The following is a 16,202-nucleotide window of genomic DNA, read 5'->3' as shown; positions in this document are numbered from 1 at the left end:
ACCACTTTCATGGGCAAACCTATGCAAAGTGTCCAAGTGACATTGCATCCCCTCTGGAGAGTCAGAGATCAACACAATATCATCAGCATATAACAATAGTGGAATCCATGTCCCTGCCAGCTATGCACCTCTATCACCATCTCTCTCAATGTAGTCAGAAATCTCATCCACATACATACCAAATAGAGTAGGAGAGAGCGGGCAGCCCTGCGTCACCCCAATAGTAGAGTAAACCGGTGTAGATAGACCCTCCGAGGTGTGTACATGCCCCACTATTGACCTGTATAATGCCATGACCCCCCAAATGAGCTCTGTGTGTACTCCCATCTCTTGTAATCTGCAGATCAATCTAGCTCTGGGTACTGTGTCAAATGCTTTGCGGAAGTCCACAAAGCTACAATAGATCCATCTCCCATGCGATCTGCCCTCCTCAATGATGGCTCTGAGTGTCAAGATATGGTCAAGAGTAGAAAAACCTCTCCTGAACTCTGCCTGCCCGGCTGCGCGTATCCCCTCCCTCTCTGCCCATCTACTCAGTTGTTGCTCAAGAATGGATGCGTACAACCGTTGGGCATGGATCGGGGGGGGGGGGGGGGGGGGGGGGGGGTTAGGAAGGGCGGTTGTCCGGGAACTGTGTACAGAGATGATGCATACTGGTCCCAAGCCTCTGTAGAGGTAATGGTAGGGGGGGGGAGTGCTCATGAAAGAGCCACCATGCCTCACGTGAATCCTGACTCAGAAATAGCTGGTATAGATCCTGTTCTAGGCGAGCCAAAAATGCCCTCTTCTTCCGCCGCACTAGGCGTCGGAAGTCAATTTGTGACTGTCTGTGAGTGGTGTCCCCCAAAAGCACCTCCCTTTGAAGTCTAGCTCTAGTCTCGTGGCATTCATCATCATACCAGCTGTTCTGGGGCATGCTCCTAGAAGGGCGTCTCTGCTCAGACTGGGTGTGTGGGTATGCCTCTGTTGCTGCATCATGTAGTGTCTGTGTCAGTATAGTAGTAAGCTCCTCCAGAGGTCGCCTTGGCTCCTCTGTGCACAGGCGTCTGTAGATCCCATCTATGCATACAGAGTTCGTCTCCCGCGTGAAGGTGTAGCGAATAGGGGCTGCTGCCCGTAGCCTGTGTGCTATACTAAACTGGAAAGAAATGATCAACGACACAAGAGCATGATCCACTGCCACACCAACAGGTTTGAGTCCAACCGTGAAATCTTGGATACTAGAGATGAGGCTCGGCTGTGTCATGACATGATCCACTGTGCTGGCTCCATGTCTGTGTGGAAAGCATGTAAAACCCCCCGTAGCGGGAAATCTTTGTAGGCCATTCAAGATGGCCAATCCATGTGCAGTCCCCATGTCTATGAGGTGTCGTCCATACTCAGTATTTTCCCCATCCTGTGATAGTCTGGATCGGCCCGTCTCTGCAACATCCAGCTCTCTCAGCATCTCCTCTGAAGTATCATAAAATACTGTCTGATGATGGGCAGTCCTAGCATTGAAGTCCCCTAGAATGATGGTGTCACCATCTCTAGAGAACTCCCATATGTCATCATCCAAAATAGAAAAGGGGGACTATCCTCTGGGTGGTGCATATACTGACGTACTCGGGGGAAAGTAGCAAATAGCAATGTAAAGATATCTGCCCGTCTCTTCTCTCAATCTCACCCACATGTACCTAGCTTGCTCATCCCTGTGGGCTATATGTATCAATGGCTGCAACTCCTCCCTGAATAACACTGCCACTCCTCCATAGCCCCGCCCTCTGTGCTCTGAACGTGTCTCCTGTCTACAGGCTGTCTTCCGTTTGTATCCACTAATGTGAGGCATAGACTGCCCAGGGGCCTGATGTGTCTTAGAGTAGAAGACGATGTCTCTTCCCGTAAAACTATCCTCAAAAGCACCCACATCAAGGCTCATAGATCCATTACAATTCCAGGTGGAAACTTTGAGTGTGGTCCCATAGGTCTCACACCGTCATGTGGAGCGCCGCTCTACAATCACCACCCGACCATCTCTGTAGAAGGCGGTCTTTCCCTTCTCCCTTGCCGCTTGAATCTTTGGCATTACCTCTCTCATATGCGCAAGCTGTGTGAGAGTGAGGTCATCTCCAGGGAATATGCCCGTTTTCTTTAGTGTAGGACGCCTCTTCAAGAAGTCCCTTCTTTGCCTCCATGGATGAAAAACGCATGATTAAAGCTCTCTCCTTTGAAGTCTCCCCATTTCCTTGTGTCTTCTTCCCTACCCTCCATGCCTTTGTATGAGTAGCCTCAATGCGGAGAAGTTCTTCGACTTCCCCTTCCACATCATCTAGGTCTTTTAGACCGGTTACCCGTATGTGCAAAGCTCTAGTTTTCCTTCACTACTCTTCTTCTAGAGTCATGTTGATGATTGTAGGAGTGGGGATAGATGTGGTTTCTTTCCCTTTCCCATTCTTAGCGACTTCTATCCATTTCTCGGCCTCATCCGCCTTCTTCTGTGTCTTCGTGATCACATCCATCCACGAAGACGTCTTTACCACATTCTGTTTCTCCTCCTCTTTGATCATCCGTACTTGCTCCTTGATGACCTTGATTTCCTCTCTCACCGAGAGAGAGAGAGAGAGAGAGAGAGAGAGAGAGAGAGAGAGAGGAGGGGGGGGGGGGGGGGGGGGGGGGGGGGTTGGGGGGATTGTTGTGGCTCAAATGACTTTGGTGCTTCAATTGTTGTGTCGCTAATTGACTGGACATGCATGTTTGTTTTCAGGAATGCATACTTGGTCTTCTCAAGAGGAAGACTATTTTGTTGGTGACTCATCAGGTTGAATTTTTGAGGGGAGCGGACCTTGTGGTGGTATGTAGTTCTTTCTTGCTTGAGTGTACCATAGTAGACCATTTTTTGAATTTACTATGTAAAGACTGCAAAGCAGTGTGTAAAGACTGCAAAGCAGTGTCTGTACAAGAGTATTTTATTATCTTTGTTTTTTATTTGCTTGCAGAAAGCATTATGGCTTTTTGATGTCTTTGTTTCCAATGTAGTTGCCCTTGTGGAAAGTGATTTGCACACTGAAGTTTCTGTGCTACCGCATGCAAACCATGGTCTATTATACGTTAAAAGTCAGAGAAGCCAGGAAGAATGCGAAATGGGTAGATAGAGGGGGAAAGGCCATCGTATGAGATTTCATCAAGAAATCGCTGAAGCAGTGCAACTTCATTCATTTGTGAAACCATGGCACTCGTTATCTCTCTCGTCATAAGATTGTGACAGTCTTTTGTCAATGGATGGCTTATTGTGTCATTCAGCCACTTCAGTTCCTTTTCTTTTATTGCCAATTTGGGACCCAGAGTAAAATGTAATGAAATGAACAGAAACCAGATAATTAAGGTGCAGGATTAATAATCAAGATAATCAAGGTGTTTGCAAGAACTCAAGTTGAAGTTACAAACATATAGGTATTTAAGTTGCCTTGACAGATAATTGAGGGTTGGCTACGTACACAATTCTATGAAAGCTGTAATTTCTTAACTGTGCCATGTGTATTTTAGCTGAGATTAAAGGCTTTGGTTTTCATTTTCTTTCATCTGATCAGTTTCAATGGACAGGTCATGAAAGAAGGGGCAATTGTTCAGGCTGGAAGGTATGCAGAAATTCTCGGCGCAGGCACTGCTTTTGCTGCCCTAGTCACAGCTCATAATGAAGCTATGAATCTGGTTGATACAGAAGGAAAGAAGCAAACCTTAACTGACAGTGGCAAAAGCCTTGTCAGGGAAAATTCTCGGAGGCTTAATTCTGAGAAAAGATTGTCTTCAGAATTATCTCCGATCAGAAAATCGTTGTCTTCAAAATCCTTGGAGCGGATTCCTACATCAGACGCGTTATCCGAGTCTAGGATTCCTGATGGCTCTTCCAAACTTATAGAGGAGGAGCAGAGGGAAACGGGGCGAGTTAGCTGGTCCATCTATTGGCTATACCTTACAAAAGCCTTTGGTTGGGGAACGGTGGTCCTGCTCCTTTTCAATCAATCAACTTGGCAAGCTTGCCTACTAGCCAGTGATTATTGGTTAGCTGGAGAGATCCCTGAGAGTGCTGATCAGCAAATCAACAAGAAATTGTTTATTATAGTATACGTACTTCTGAGTGCTGCTGCTTGGCTGGGGGTGCTTGTCAGAGTTGTGGTGGTTGCTGCCTTTGGGTTGAGAACTGCTCAATTGTTCTTCCTTGAAATGTTGCGTAGTGTTTTCCGTGCACCTATGTCTTTCTTTGATACCACTCCCTCTGGGAGAATACTGAGCAGGGTAAGTTTTCAAGTCTTTGTTTTTTCTATGTCTGGTTTAGTTTTTTGCTATTTACAATGCATGAGGCATGAATTAATGCATGATTTCTGCACCGCTTCGTTTAATATAGCCGGATGGTACTTGCTTATTATCTATTTTCCTTACTTTTTGTGGGCTTATTGTCATGTAGTTCTCTTCAGATCAAACAAATCTTGATTTTCTTCTTCATTTCTTTACTGGAGGATGTATTAGCAGCTACGTCTCAGCAATTGGTATCATTATCGTTATTTCTATTTCGACATGGCCGATTGTTTTCTTGGTCATACCACTGGGCTGGCTTTTCTATTGGTACCAAGTAAGTTGAACTCCTGTGAAATCCCCCCTTCAGGAATTTACAAACACATCATAGAATTGAGCTCTTATTTTCTTTACCAATTTCAGAATTTCTACATCACTTCATCTAGGGAGATTACACGTTTGGACTCCATTACCAAGGCACCACTTATATATCACTTCTCAGAGACGGTTGCAGGCATTGAGACTATACGCTGCTTTAGGAAAGAGGAAGCTTTTGCGAAGCAGAATCTGGACCGCACAAATACAAATATGAAGATGGACTTTCATAATAACACAGCCAATGAATGGTTGGGTCTCCGATTGGAGTCCATGGGCACTGCTGTCCTGTGTACAACTGCCTTTCTCCTTGTAGCCCTTCCTTCAAGTACAGTGCAACCAGGTACCTTAATATTAGTGTATGGTATGGAAGTGTGTGTGCATTGGGCATGGACGTAGTTAAATGTAACATGATTTGCATGCTTGTAATTTTTACATAAAGGATTGGATCATTTCATGCCTGCCACGACAGGCCCTCAACTGCCAGAATAAAATATATGTGTGTGGGTATGCTAATGTTATATTGAGGTCTTTTGATGCACACTCAAATGGCATACTGATGATGAAGCCATTTGGTGTAAAAGTGATAAGTTGCATAGATGCATTCAATTTCTAATACAGATTATCTTCTTATTTCTTTCTTATGCACTTGCAGAAACTGTAGGCCTGGCACTTTCTTATGCCCTTAGCCTTAATTCTGGCCTGTTTTGGACTGTGTGGCTGTCTTGTACAATCGAAAACAAGATGGTATCAGTTGAGCGCATCAGGCAGTTTACGACGATTCCAAGTGAGGCAGCCCTCACCATAGCTGATTGCTTACCATCATTGAGTTGGCCTCACAAAGGAAAAATAGACTCAATAAGATTGAAGGTATGGAAGGGTTAGTTTCACTTGGTCAATATTTCTTTCTGCTAGAGATTGTAATGCTAGGCTCCGCTGGCTACTCTTTTCAGCTACGCTACCGTCCATCGACACCATTAGTGTTGAAGGGGGTCAATTTTACCATCGAGGGTGGTGAAAAGGTTGGCGTTGTTGGAAGGACTGGAAGTGGGAAATCTACTCTCATTCTAGCACTGTTCAGGCTTGTGGAACCTGCAGGTGGGCAGATTCTTATTGATGAAGTTGACATTGCAACCCTTGGCCTCCATGATTTGAGAAGTAGACTGGGCATTATTCCACAAGATCCAGTATTATTTGAGGGAACTGTGAGAAGAAACCTGGACCCACTTGGCATCTACAATGATGAAGAACTTTGGAGGGTATGTATCGGAAGTCTTACTTGTTTGGTACTCACATTAATGTGATCATAGTTATAGGGGCGCTCAAACTTTATATTAGTGTGCTTTGTGTATTTGCAGGGTATTGTATAGAGCATGTGCTATTACCTACTTCTAACTCTCTATGTAGCATGGGATTACTAGGCATGATGCAGCTGATTGGCATATAGCTTTGTATCTATTAATTGCACCCTATGTTTCAAACTGCACTTTCAATGTGGGGCATACTACACGTACGACGGGTAGGTTGAGCACCCATTTCAGCTTACGTAGGAGCCTTGGGAGTGTTCATGGCCTTCCTTCGGCCTCATAGTATCATTCTTTAAGAGTTCAGCCAGGATTTGCAGACACATGCGCTTGGTCAGCAGAACGAGCTCTTTCGTAGTTCCATGCATGGCCGTATGCAGGCCTTTTGCATGAATTGTTGCGTGGACACACAAATTGAGAGGCTAGTGCAGCTCAAATATAATATATCTCAGGTGGGTGTTTGCTGATGATGGATTGACTGTTGGCACATGGTACTGTCAGCAATGAAACTGGGTGATCGGCTCCATGGGGGCTTGGATCCCAAATGGGTGGGTCGGCTTGTGCAGTGGGTGCGGGGCGGGGGGGGGCGGGGGGGGGGGGGGGAAGAGGATCTTTGTGAAGCCCAGGCCAGGCTATGCTAAACTCTCTACTCATTAGCACTTGGAAGAGGTCTCACTGCTATGTCTACTCATAGGCACACCTCTTAGCTCTAGTAAGAGTACGTGTCTCTTGTCTGGCCAAGCGATGAGATATTTGGCCCAGAAATTTTTGTACACAAAGGTGCTTGTCTACACTCATCATCATACTACCTCTTTTGTGGCTTGGTCCTAGTCCTGGCAGAGTTGGGATGTAAGTGGTGCTGGGGAAACCTTCTATGGCAGCTGAGTAGCAAAGTGGTAAGCTTTGTGATGAGTGTGACGTTGAGGCAGTTAATCTTCTGTCCGCTGGTGGATCCAGCATCTCCTAGGAGCAGTTTAGGGAGTGAGGGCTCTTTTGTGGCTGTTCCCGGTCGTATTTGAGGTAGACGTGTACCATCTTGGTGGTACCAGTTACACGTTGTGCCCACTGGGTAGGCTGGCATGTGGCGGGACCCTTGTTCTTAGGGTTTCATTGGGGTCGGAGTCTTTAGTTGTCTACATTTTCCCCTTCAATGAGAGTAGGGAAAACCTGGGAGTCCCATATAGGGACCCCACCCCCTTGTACTTCATTCATCATGTCACTTGCAGATATAGCCAGTGTTTTGGGTCTACTGCTCTCTCTAGCATTTTCAGTTGCTTGCAATCTCTCCTCCCTCTAGCGTTTTTGCTTGTGATGTCTCTTTCTCTCCTTTCCCCCTTCTGCATTGTGTGCTTGCAGGTGTTGCACCCAAGGCCCGTATAGTGGGCAGTTGACGCATGGAGGTTGATACGGAGGAGATTTGTCACGGTAGATTCGAGATCTAGTGGCTGCATGGTTCCAAGAGGAGGTTTGCTTGCGGTAACAGACTTGATCATTGCCCGATTCACCTTTTGTGTTGCACCTTTGACATGGTATCAGAGCCAAGGCGTGCTCCCCAATCGGATCAGTGATTTGTGCGAGTTTTATGGTATTGATTTTTGTAATGAAAAAAGGCATATTGTTTGTTGCTGTTGTTTTTCCACCCCGAAGTCAATGATGGAGCAACAAGTCACGAGGAGTGTCACAAACTGTTGATTTGTCAAGTCACTGAAGAACAGAGCCAATTTGCAGATCCCGGCCGAGGGGCCTAAACCCTAAGAAGAAACAGAAGCGCAGAAAGAAGTTTTACCAACTTGCGAAGTCCCTCTGAGTGGCCTATTTTTCCCACCAACTTATGGGACCCCTTCCGATGGGGCCCAAGTGGCTAGAAGATAAACTGCTTCACACTAATCACGTGGCAGAGATGTACGGATGTCGCGTAATTTCCGCTGAGTTGTTGACGTAACAGACTGTACGAACAGTCCCACAATTCGCGTTGACATGCTGACGTGGCAGTTGTACGTTGACGTAGCAACCTATACGGAATTCCCGCTAATTACGCTCACATGATGATGTGGTAGCTATATGGATTTTCGCAAGACGCGTTGGCAGCTTTTGGGTGCTAGTGTTTTTTGGGACCAAATTCTTTTGAGTTTGAAGATTTTCATGTAACTGCTTTTCATAGGCCAAGGGCCTTTATATATGAGATAAGGGCCTGGTAGCATGGAGGGAGGCTTTCCTGGTGCAGCACTTCATTAAGAGGAGGAGGGTCTCACAAGTGAGTTCTTGTCAGGTTTTTGGGAATGGTTGTGGGACTCCAGACAGTCGAGGAGAGTCACTTTGTTCGAGTGGCTTGTTGCACAGAGAGCTACAGCAGTTGGGATCTTGCTAGTACACAGAGGCTTTTTGGCGGCCTGTGCAGCTTGTGGCTATCCTTTGGAGAGTCAGCGACACTGTTTGTGGGACTGTACCATGGCACGGCAAGTTTGGATTCAAGTTCTTCGGCTGATGCCGGCTCTTTCCACAGCTCGACAGTACACTTGGGGTGTTGCAACCTGGTCCACTCTCACGGGCCCTATGTTACATTTTGAGTTGGCTTCCACTAGCAGGATGATTGTGATCCAGGGGGGTTGACCTACACTTCAGCTTGCCAGAGAGCTTACCCCCCACGAGTGGTGCAGTGAGAGAGAGGTATGTTGGGAGCTCGTCTGTGGCGTGACACTCTGGCTCATTTGGCGGGCCCGCTGCTTCCACATCTTCGAGGCTCGCCCTATCCCTTCGGCAGAGAATGTTCGTGGTTTTTGGTTGGAGCTGATTTACACTCTCAGGGGTCAGTTCGAGAGACTCCAGAGCAGCTTCGACTGCATGCGGGAGCGCATAGAGTCTTCTTGCGACTCTAGCGCTCAGGGCCTTTCTTCACCATGGTCCAGGGTGCACCCAGATGGCACTACCATCCACCTGTGTGGCTCTTTCCCCCTTCCATTTCTTGATTTTGCCCCCATTGTACATATTTTGGGCTTTCACTTGGAGTCTCCCCTTGTTGTTGATGTAGCCCTCTCTAGTAGAGGTGGTTGTAGCCCTATGGGCAGTTTTATTAACTAATGGAAGGATCTTTTTCTCAAAAAATAAAATATGAGCTAAGGGCTATTCTCTGGTACGCTTCCGCGTGGAGGTGCAGAGGATGGAGTATCAGCGTTCTACCTTGTTCAAGCAATATAAAGAAATACCAAAAGGGGCACCAAGGTTTGGGGTCAGTGCTCTCTCGGGTTGGAACTCCGCCACTCCCCGTCTCGTGTCGTGCATCTCTTTCATTTCAGTTGTTGTTTGAAGTGCTCAAAGTTGTTCAGTCTGTTCGTTTCCGTTGGCAGGTGGTGCCCGTCCCCGTGACAAGGAGTGAGGAGATTGGTCCCAATTCTACTCAGGCGTAGGTATCAACCAATTAAGATTCCTACATTTCCTTCTGATCGCCAATTGCATGGCGACAAGTATATCATTTGGAAAGCGACCATGACTGCGGTCTTTGACTCTTATGAGCTTGGAGGCTTTGTCAGTAGCAACTTTCTAAAGCCAAAGGAACCAGCAAGAGTGAAGCCATGGGAGTTGTCAATTCTTGGGTTCGATCACTCATCATCCTCAAAAGTACACTATCCTTCATCAATCACATCCGATTGATGAAGGACGCAATGCAGATTTGGGATTGACTTTCCTCATTATATGATTGAGTTTCTCCGATGAAGGGGAGTGCTTTTGTGCAACTGTGGAGCGTGGATGCCAAGTAGACGTCCATGAGGGACCATATCAACAAGATGTAGGAACTCCAGCAAGAGATACGTCATCTGGGCAAGAGGATGAACGTCATATGCGCAAGAGGATGAGAGTACATGGCCATTCAACTTTTGGCAAAGTTGCCTCCTCGGTATTCCAGCTTTTATCTTCGCTTGCGAGTGGCGGATTGAACACTATCACACGGGACAAGATTGTTTTAATGGTATTGGACTAGGTTCAAGTCGGTTCTTCCAACAACTACAACGATAAGACGTGGAAGGGCAAGAAGAAAAGCAACAACGATACCAAGCAGACGAATGCTAGAAAGAATGCTTTGAAAGTTGATTGGCATTGCAATCATTGTAGAGAAAAAGGCCATTATTGGTGGAAGTGTCCAAAGCGAGCTAGTGAGGCTTCTACTTTTGCTGCTGCAGTAAAGGCCCTAGCCTTTGTTCATTTGGAGATGCTATATTGGAGGTTGAGACGGCTCTTGTCGTTCGAGATTCTTAGAGTTGGATCCTTGATAGTGGTGCTTCACGGCACACGACACCTTCGAAGGATCTGCTACCCACTATGCGATGACACAATGGTTCCATTTTCATTGGCAACAAATCGGAGATTCTTGTTCACGATGAGGGTACCATAGAGTTGATTTCAGATGGCAGAGGGCGTATGCACACCTCCAGGTTCTTTATGCTCGAAAATTTGGTTTCCATTTCATGTCGATGCACGAAGTGTGCAACTTAGGCATGGAGGTGGTCTTCATAGAGGATGCAGCGTCCATACGAGAACTAGACTTCGACATGGAGTTTGGAGGGGGCATGGTGGAGCCAGATCTCTACAAGCTCCAAGCTCTTTTTGTGGGGAAGGATATGCAAGATGCAAGAGAGGGAAGGAGAGAAGGGAGAGAAGAATGAAGAACACACAGGCTTGGGGAGCTTGGAGAAGTGAGACTTCTCCCTCCTTATTCTTACATTATAACCAAAGAATAACAATGGGCGGGCGCCCGACCACGGGCCACTGGCTTGAAACCTAACAATCTCTCACTTGAAGGCTAAAGTGGCCCAAGTGGCTAAAGAATGTAGGGGATATTATGGACAATTGTACAAAATGTAAAGCATGACCATAGCTTCACCCTACGCCCATCATCTCTATGCAATGTGCGAACCGCTCTGAGATTAAGCTCTTCTTTAGAGCATCCGCTGGGTTTTCATCCATGTGAACTTTGGCTAACTCAATGTGTTTGCTAGCAAAAATATCCTGTACCACATGCTACCTGACCTCTATGTGTTTCAACTTGATCTTGTGATCATAAGTAACCATGATCAGCACTCACGCAGTACTTGGGTTGAATCACAAACCCATCTCGTGTGAGGTGGAGAAGATGCTCTCTATAAAAAACCATCTTCGTGCCCAACTCCTGTGGCGGCTCTATCCATGTCCTCTTGGTATCCAATTGGATCAGGTCCTGACGAATGAGTAGTAATCTCAACCCGTATAAGAGACATCGAGGGTGCCTGAAGAGAGTACCGAAAAGGGGGCAGTCTGTCCATGGTGAAGCCATGCGTCTGAAACCATGATGTCATCTGTGCATACCAGCATGAAGTGTCCCCTTGAAGAGCTAACTATTTCGAAGACTCAAGGGCCAGTCTAGCATATCTGTCTCTAGTAATATCGCACAAGCTGTGCACAAAGGAGACTTATCTTGTAAGCGCCTCAATCTCCATAGGAGGGGCATCTAGCTCTGCTCAAATGATAGCGTGGGGTACGGAGGCCTTGGCTCTGATCAATCGAGAGAAGATACCAAGGGCCTCTCCATATGTCTCCAACCATCCTCGCCTACAAAAGGTCCCCATATTTGCACCCCATACACCGGGAAGCAATCCGAGATATAAGTGATGACTCCTAAACGAAGATCCCTTTGAAGCTGGGCTCTCATCTCTCTGCACTCCTCATCATAACAACTATTCTGGGGCATGCTCCCAGAATATCGCCTCCGACCCAGCTGAGTGTGTGGGTATGCCTCTGATGCTGCACCATGCAGAGAGAAATGAAATGAAATGAAATGTTATATTAACGTCTTCAAAAGGCCAAAGTGACCTATGAGACCAGAAAATTACAATGTGGTGGATCTGATACAAAGTCAGAGTCAGAGAGAGAGAGAGAGAGAGAGAGAGAGAGATTTGATAGAACCAGATATTTCTTTTTCTTTCGACATATGTAATGACATTGTAATGGTCAACTCATTTTCTCTTTGATGCAGGCATTGGAAAAATGTCAATTATCACATACTATTGCAGAGAAGCCTGAGAAGTTGGAAGCATCTGGTATGTCAAGATTAGGGTCGTTGACTTGGATGTTTTTCCAAGCTTAAAAAATATACGAAATTCTCTCTCTCATATGTGAGTTGTTCCTTTTGATGGACAGTAACTGAGTCTGGTGGTAACTGGAGTGTGGGGCAACGGCAGCTGTTCTGTTTTGGTCGGGCTTTATTGAAACACAGCCGAATACTCTTCTTAGATGAAGCTACGGCATCAGTCGATGCACAAACTGATGCCACAATACAAAGCATCATCCGGAAGGAGTTCAAGAGTAGCACGGTGGTGAGCATTGCTCATAGGATACCCACAGTCATGGACTCTGACAAAGTCCTCGTGTTGGACGCAGGTACACCTGATGTTGAATGTCATTTTTCTTTTGATTCTTTCTCTCATATATCGCTCCGGGCCTGGCTGCCTGATATCTTTTTTATCCATAGACGTGTGCAATGCATGCAAAGCTTTTATGGGGAGATTGTGGATGCTTGCAGGTGCCATGCATGTATTTTTCAGTGATGTGAGTGATTTCACATGGAGATCTGCATGTGGGGGGGCTGTGTGTGCGTGTGTGGGTGTGTGTGGGTGTGCGTGAGAGAGAGAGAGAGAGAGAGGGAGAGAGAAATGAAATGATATATTAACGTCTACAAAAGGCCAAAATGACCTATGAGACCAACTGATTACAATGATGAGTCTAGTACCAAGTCTGGGTACAAAACAAAGAAAACTACAAACAAAAAACTGATAGGAGTGCTACCGACTCCTATGGGTGGCTGGTAGGCTGAGCAATGGTATCATGCCATAAAGGTACAAAGTGGGGATAAGTGTCACCATGATACAATATAGCAGTAGCATGAAGCCTATCCTGATCGACACTCAGGGTGTCGTGCTAGACTTTGCTTCCTTCTAAGTTCCATACTCTGGATCGTGATGTAATATTCTTCATGGGTTTTCTTGTTTGGAGGTTTCCCATACATAGTAAGATACATGTTTACTTTCTTTTTTTTGTGTGTGTGTTGGGGCGGGGGATGCCTTTGTTGGCTTCTGAAGAGTATATGACATGCTATCTACACTTACTGCAATCTTCCAATTTTGTGAACATTGAAGAAAGTGCTGTTAGCCTTTTTGGTGTTGTATTCTTGTCGCTTCAATCCTTAGTTAGTGCCCTTTTACAGCTTATATGACACGGGCTTGCCATGTAGCACTGATTGACAAGCATTATCCAACGGTCCACAAATGCTCTCAAGGATTCCATGGTTAAATAAGGCCTTATCCAGGCCAGAAATAGTGCATTATGTGTGTGTGTGTGTGTGTGTGTGGGTTGAAATGTGTACCCCGAAACATTGGGATGCAAGAGGGTAGCAGCGCATTGGAAAGCCATGGATAAGAAGATATCTCACGCCACAGAACAGCTCGTTGTCCCGATGCGGTATGCGCATATACTCATCATTCTGGCCATTGATCGTGCATCGGACCACCATCCAACAACCCACTTGATCATCATATGCCAGAACTGGCTGCTATCCTGTATCACACAAAATATGAGCATTGCCCAGCATATTCATTCTGATTGTGCTGATCATTGTAATGCGCTCTGGGCTTTACACAAATCTGATCAATGGTGGAGACACTCTCTTACTGCAATCTGGAAGTCTTGCTTACCTCTCAAGGAGCGTTTTGTTTCTTTGGCGCTGTTTGCTAGGAGTTCTTCCGGTTGGAACTCTCCTTGTGGCGCGTCACATTAGCTCCTCTCGTTGTGTCAGTTTCTCCACGGCTGTCAGGCATCTGCTTTGGGATTGTCGCTGCACCAGGGCTTTCCTTCGCCGCGTTTCTGCTTGTATGCACCTTCAATTTCCCTCGGCAATTTCCCACAAACGATTCTGGCTTTTTGGCATTCTTCCGAATTCCCTCCAACGATTTGCATCTTCTACACATGGGTCAGATTTTGGTCGCTATGGTCTTTGTGGCACCATCATAATCTCCGCATGTTTCACCAGCATGAGGTGGATCCTTTTCCATCGTTCAAGATTTTACTGAGGCAATCGTTACATTTTGCCTTTGATATTGGGGACATATCCCTGGAAATCTTGCGACTCTTCTATGTTTGCTTTTAGCGCTTTCACATGTTGAACACTTCTGTGTTCCACCCTATGTATCTGATCTTTTTGGTGGGTTTTCCTCACTTTGAGGTTTCTCACAGGTAGAAATTAATCAAAACAGATTTACGGAAAAAAAAAGTGTGTGTGTGTGTGTGTGTGTGTGTGTGTGTGTGTGTGAGAGAAATGAAATGAAATGAAATGTTATATTAACGTCTTCAAAAGACCAGAATGACCTATGAGACCAAACTGATACAAAAGTGGTGAATCTGTTACAATGTCTAGGTACCTTAGTACTGAAGTACTAAGTGTGAAAAGTGTGAAATTTAAATGTGAAACTAAATACAAAGTATTAAATAAACTTCTTAGGATCATTCTGGGTGTCTAGCTAGAATGCTTCTAATCCTTTGTTGTAGAGAGAGAGAGAGAGAGAGAGAGAGAGAGAGAGAGAGAGAGTGTGTTTAATGCTTGTGGCAGGGCGAGTGAAGGAGTTTGACAGCCCATCTAATCTGATGCACAATCCGCGATCCCTCTTTGCATCGTTAGTGCACGAGTACTCGACTCGGGCTGCGGAGTAGTGCTAGCATTCCTCATCAGGACTGCATTTTTGTGGAGAGCCAATGTGCAAGAGGAAGAAGCTGGAATAAACATTGATGCATATGGAAGTTTGCTCAAATCCCTGACAAGCGGCAAGGGAATTGATGCCTGCACAAATTGACCGTCATTGGGATAGTCAGGTGCAGTTTTGGATTCACATCCTCAGATCACTACATGCAAAGAAAGCTATACACGAATTACTTCACTAGGCCAAAAGGGGTCATGAGCACCAAAATGAATTATAAGAGAGGTGGTAAGCTAAAGGGGAAGTCTCCAAGTTTCCACTCAGGCTTGTCCTTCTCCATGCGTGCGCGCAAAAGAGAGAGAGAGAGAGAGAGAGAGAGAGAGAGGCTCTTGTTTAATGCACTTCAGTGCTCACATATTGTAAATCTACCAATTTAAGAAGAAGAATTTTGGCTATGTATTTGTCATGATCGAAATTTGGGCAGTGTAGCTATAAAGCCCTGAAGATAGCTTAAATAGACCTTGATAACTAAGAAACGCTTTGATAAACCTTAAAGATGCTTCTTTGCATCTTGATTTTCTTCACTACATTTGCAAATTGCTCTGTTCTATTTCCTTGTCGATTCTCAAGGATTATAAGAGAGTAGTTGTTAGCTTGATAGTTATGATTTTGAAATTTCCTTCGTGAGAGACTCCACTTTGGTGGCTATTGCAGGCAGCGTTTTGAAACGTAGGCCATAGGACTCGACAATGGACAGCTTTTCGGCAACGTTTTTTAAGGCGAGCACTTAAGCAATGCCTCATTTCGACAACAACCTCTTCACTTCCTTGGCTAGCAGCGTTTTGAAACGTTGTGGGACTTTGCCAGTGAGGTAGGAAGCTTATTGAAAGGGGCCTCAACAGTGTCCTTGAGCACTTAATTTTTTTGTGGTTTTTACATGACCTTGGGAACTCGGAAGTCCTCATGTGGGAAGGTAGTGGAGAGGATTTTGGTGCGGCGTGGGGGATCAGTTTTGATGGCAAAGGTTGCTTGTGGCTTGTACCCTCATGATGGCGCCCAACGTCCCATGCTCAAGCGTTGGCGACATATTGAATGGTAACAGCTATGCTCATTGGAACTTGATGCGACTCTGCTTACACAAAAACAATTGTTGTATATCATTGATAGCTTGGAGGCGCCACCTACAAGGGACAACAACAATAGGTACACCCGCCTTCAGGATGAGGAGCATCTCAATTCATGTGTTGATTGGGATGCTATCAATTAAGGCGATGTCGGCCATTGTGGAGTTTCTCACGAAGGAAATTTCTCCAGTCATACAGATTTTGAAGATTGCCAATGCAATGTTGTCCATGCTCGCAAGGCAAAATTTGAATTTCTGGAAAAGGTGGTGAAGCACTTGTTGCTTCGGATACTAGCAAGAAGTAAAGGGCCATTGTTACCACCGTGGAAAGCGTGGTCATTCGTCTCGGGATTGCAAATCCAAAGGCAAAGGCAAGCATGATGAGGACAACAATGACAATGATTTTGTGAATACATT

The 16,202-nt window shown here is 45.7% G+C and overlaps 1 protein-coding gene across 2 annotated transcripts in view; it reads left to right on the top strand.

Moving 5' to 3' along the window:
- LOC147449529 (ABC transporter C family member 4-like) overlaps positions 1-15,246 on the top strand; it is a 55,585-nt gene extending 40,339 nt beyond the window's left edge. The window contains exons 3-11 of one of the 2 annotated variants that reach the window (XM_086521966.1): positions 2,744-2,830; positions 3,580-4,272; positions 4,442-4,606; positions 4,693-4,987; positions 5,300-5,514; positions 5,598-5,903; positions 11,953-12,016; positions 12,117-12,356; positions 14,578-15,246. In XM_086521966.1, coding sequence (XP_086378092.1) covers positions 2,744-2,830; positions 3,580-4,272; positions 4,442-4,606; positions 4,693-4,987; positions 5,300-5,514; positions 5,598-5,903; positions 11,953-12,016; positions 12,117-12,356; positions 14,578-14,678 — 2,166 coding nt within the window. In that variant the 3' untranslated portion in view covers positions 14,679-15,246. The remainder of the gene's footprint in view (positions 1-2,743; positions 2,831-3,579; positions 4,273-4,441; positions 4,607-4,692; positions 4,988-5,299; positions 5,515-5,597; positions 5,904-11,952; positions 12,017-12,116; positions 12,357-14,577) is intronic. The other variant, XM_086521967.1, reaches the window with a different exon arrangement.
- The last annotated feature ends 956 nt before the right edge of the window (positions 15,247-16,202 follow it).

This window comes from Adiantum capillus-veneris, chromosome 10 (genome assembly GCF_014529385.1).
Source record: "Adiantum capillus-veneris isolate H3 chromosome 10, ASM1452938v2, whole genome shotgun sequence".
NCBI lineage: Eukaryota > Viridiplantae > Streptophyta > Polypodiopsida > Polypodiales > Pteridaceae > Adiantum > Adiantum capillus-veneris.
This window is presented reverse-complemented; position numbering and strand designations above follow the sequence as displayed.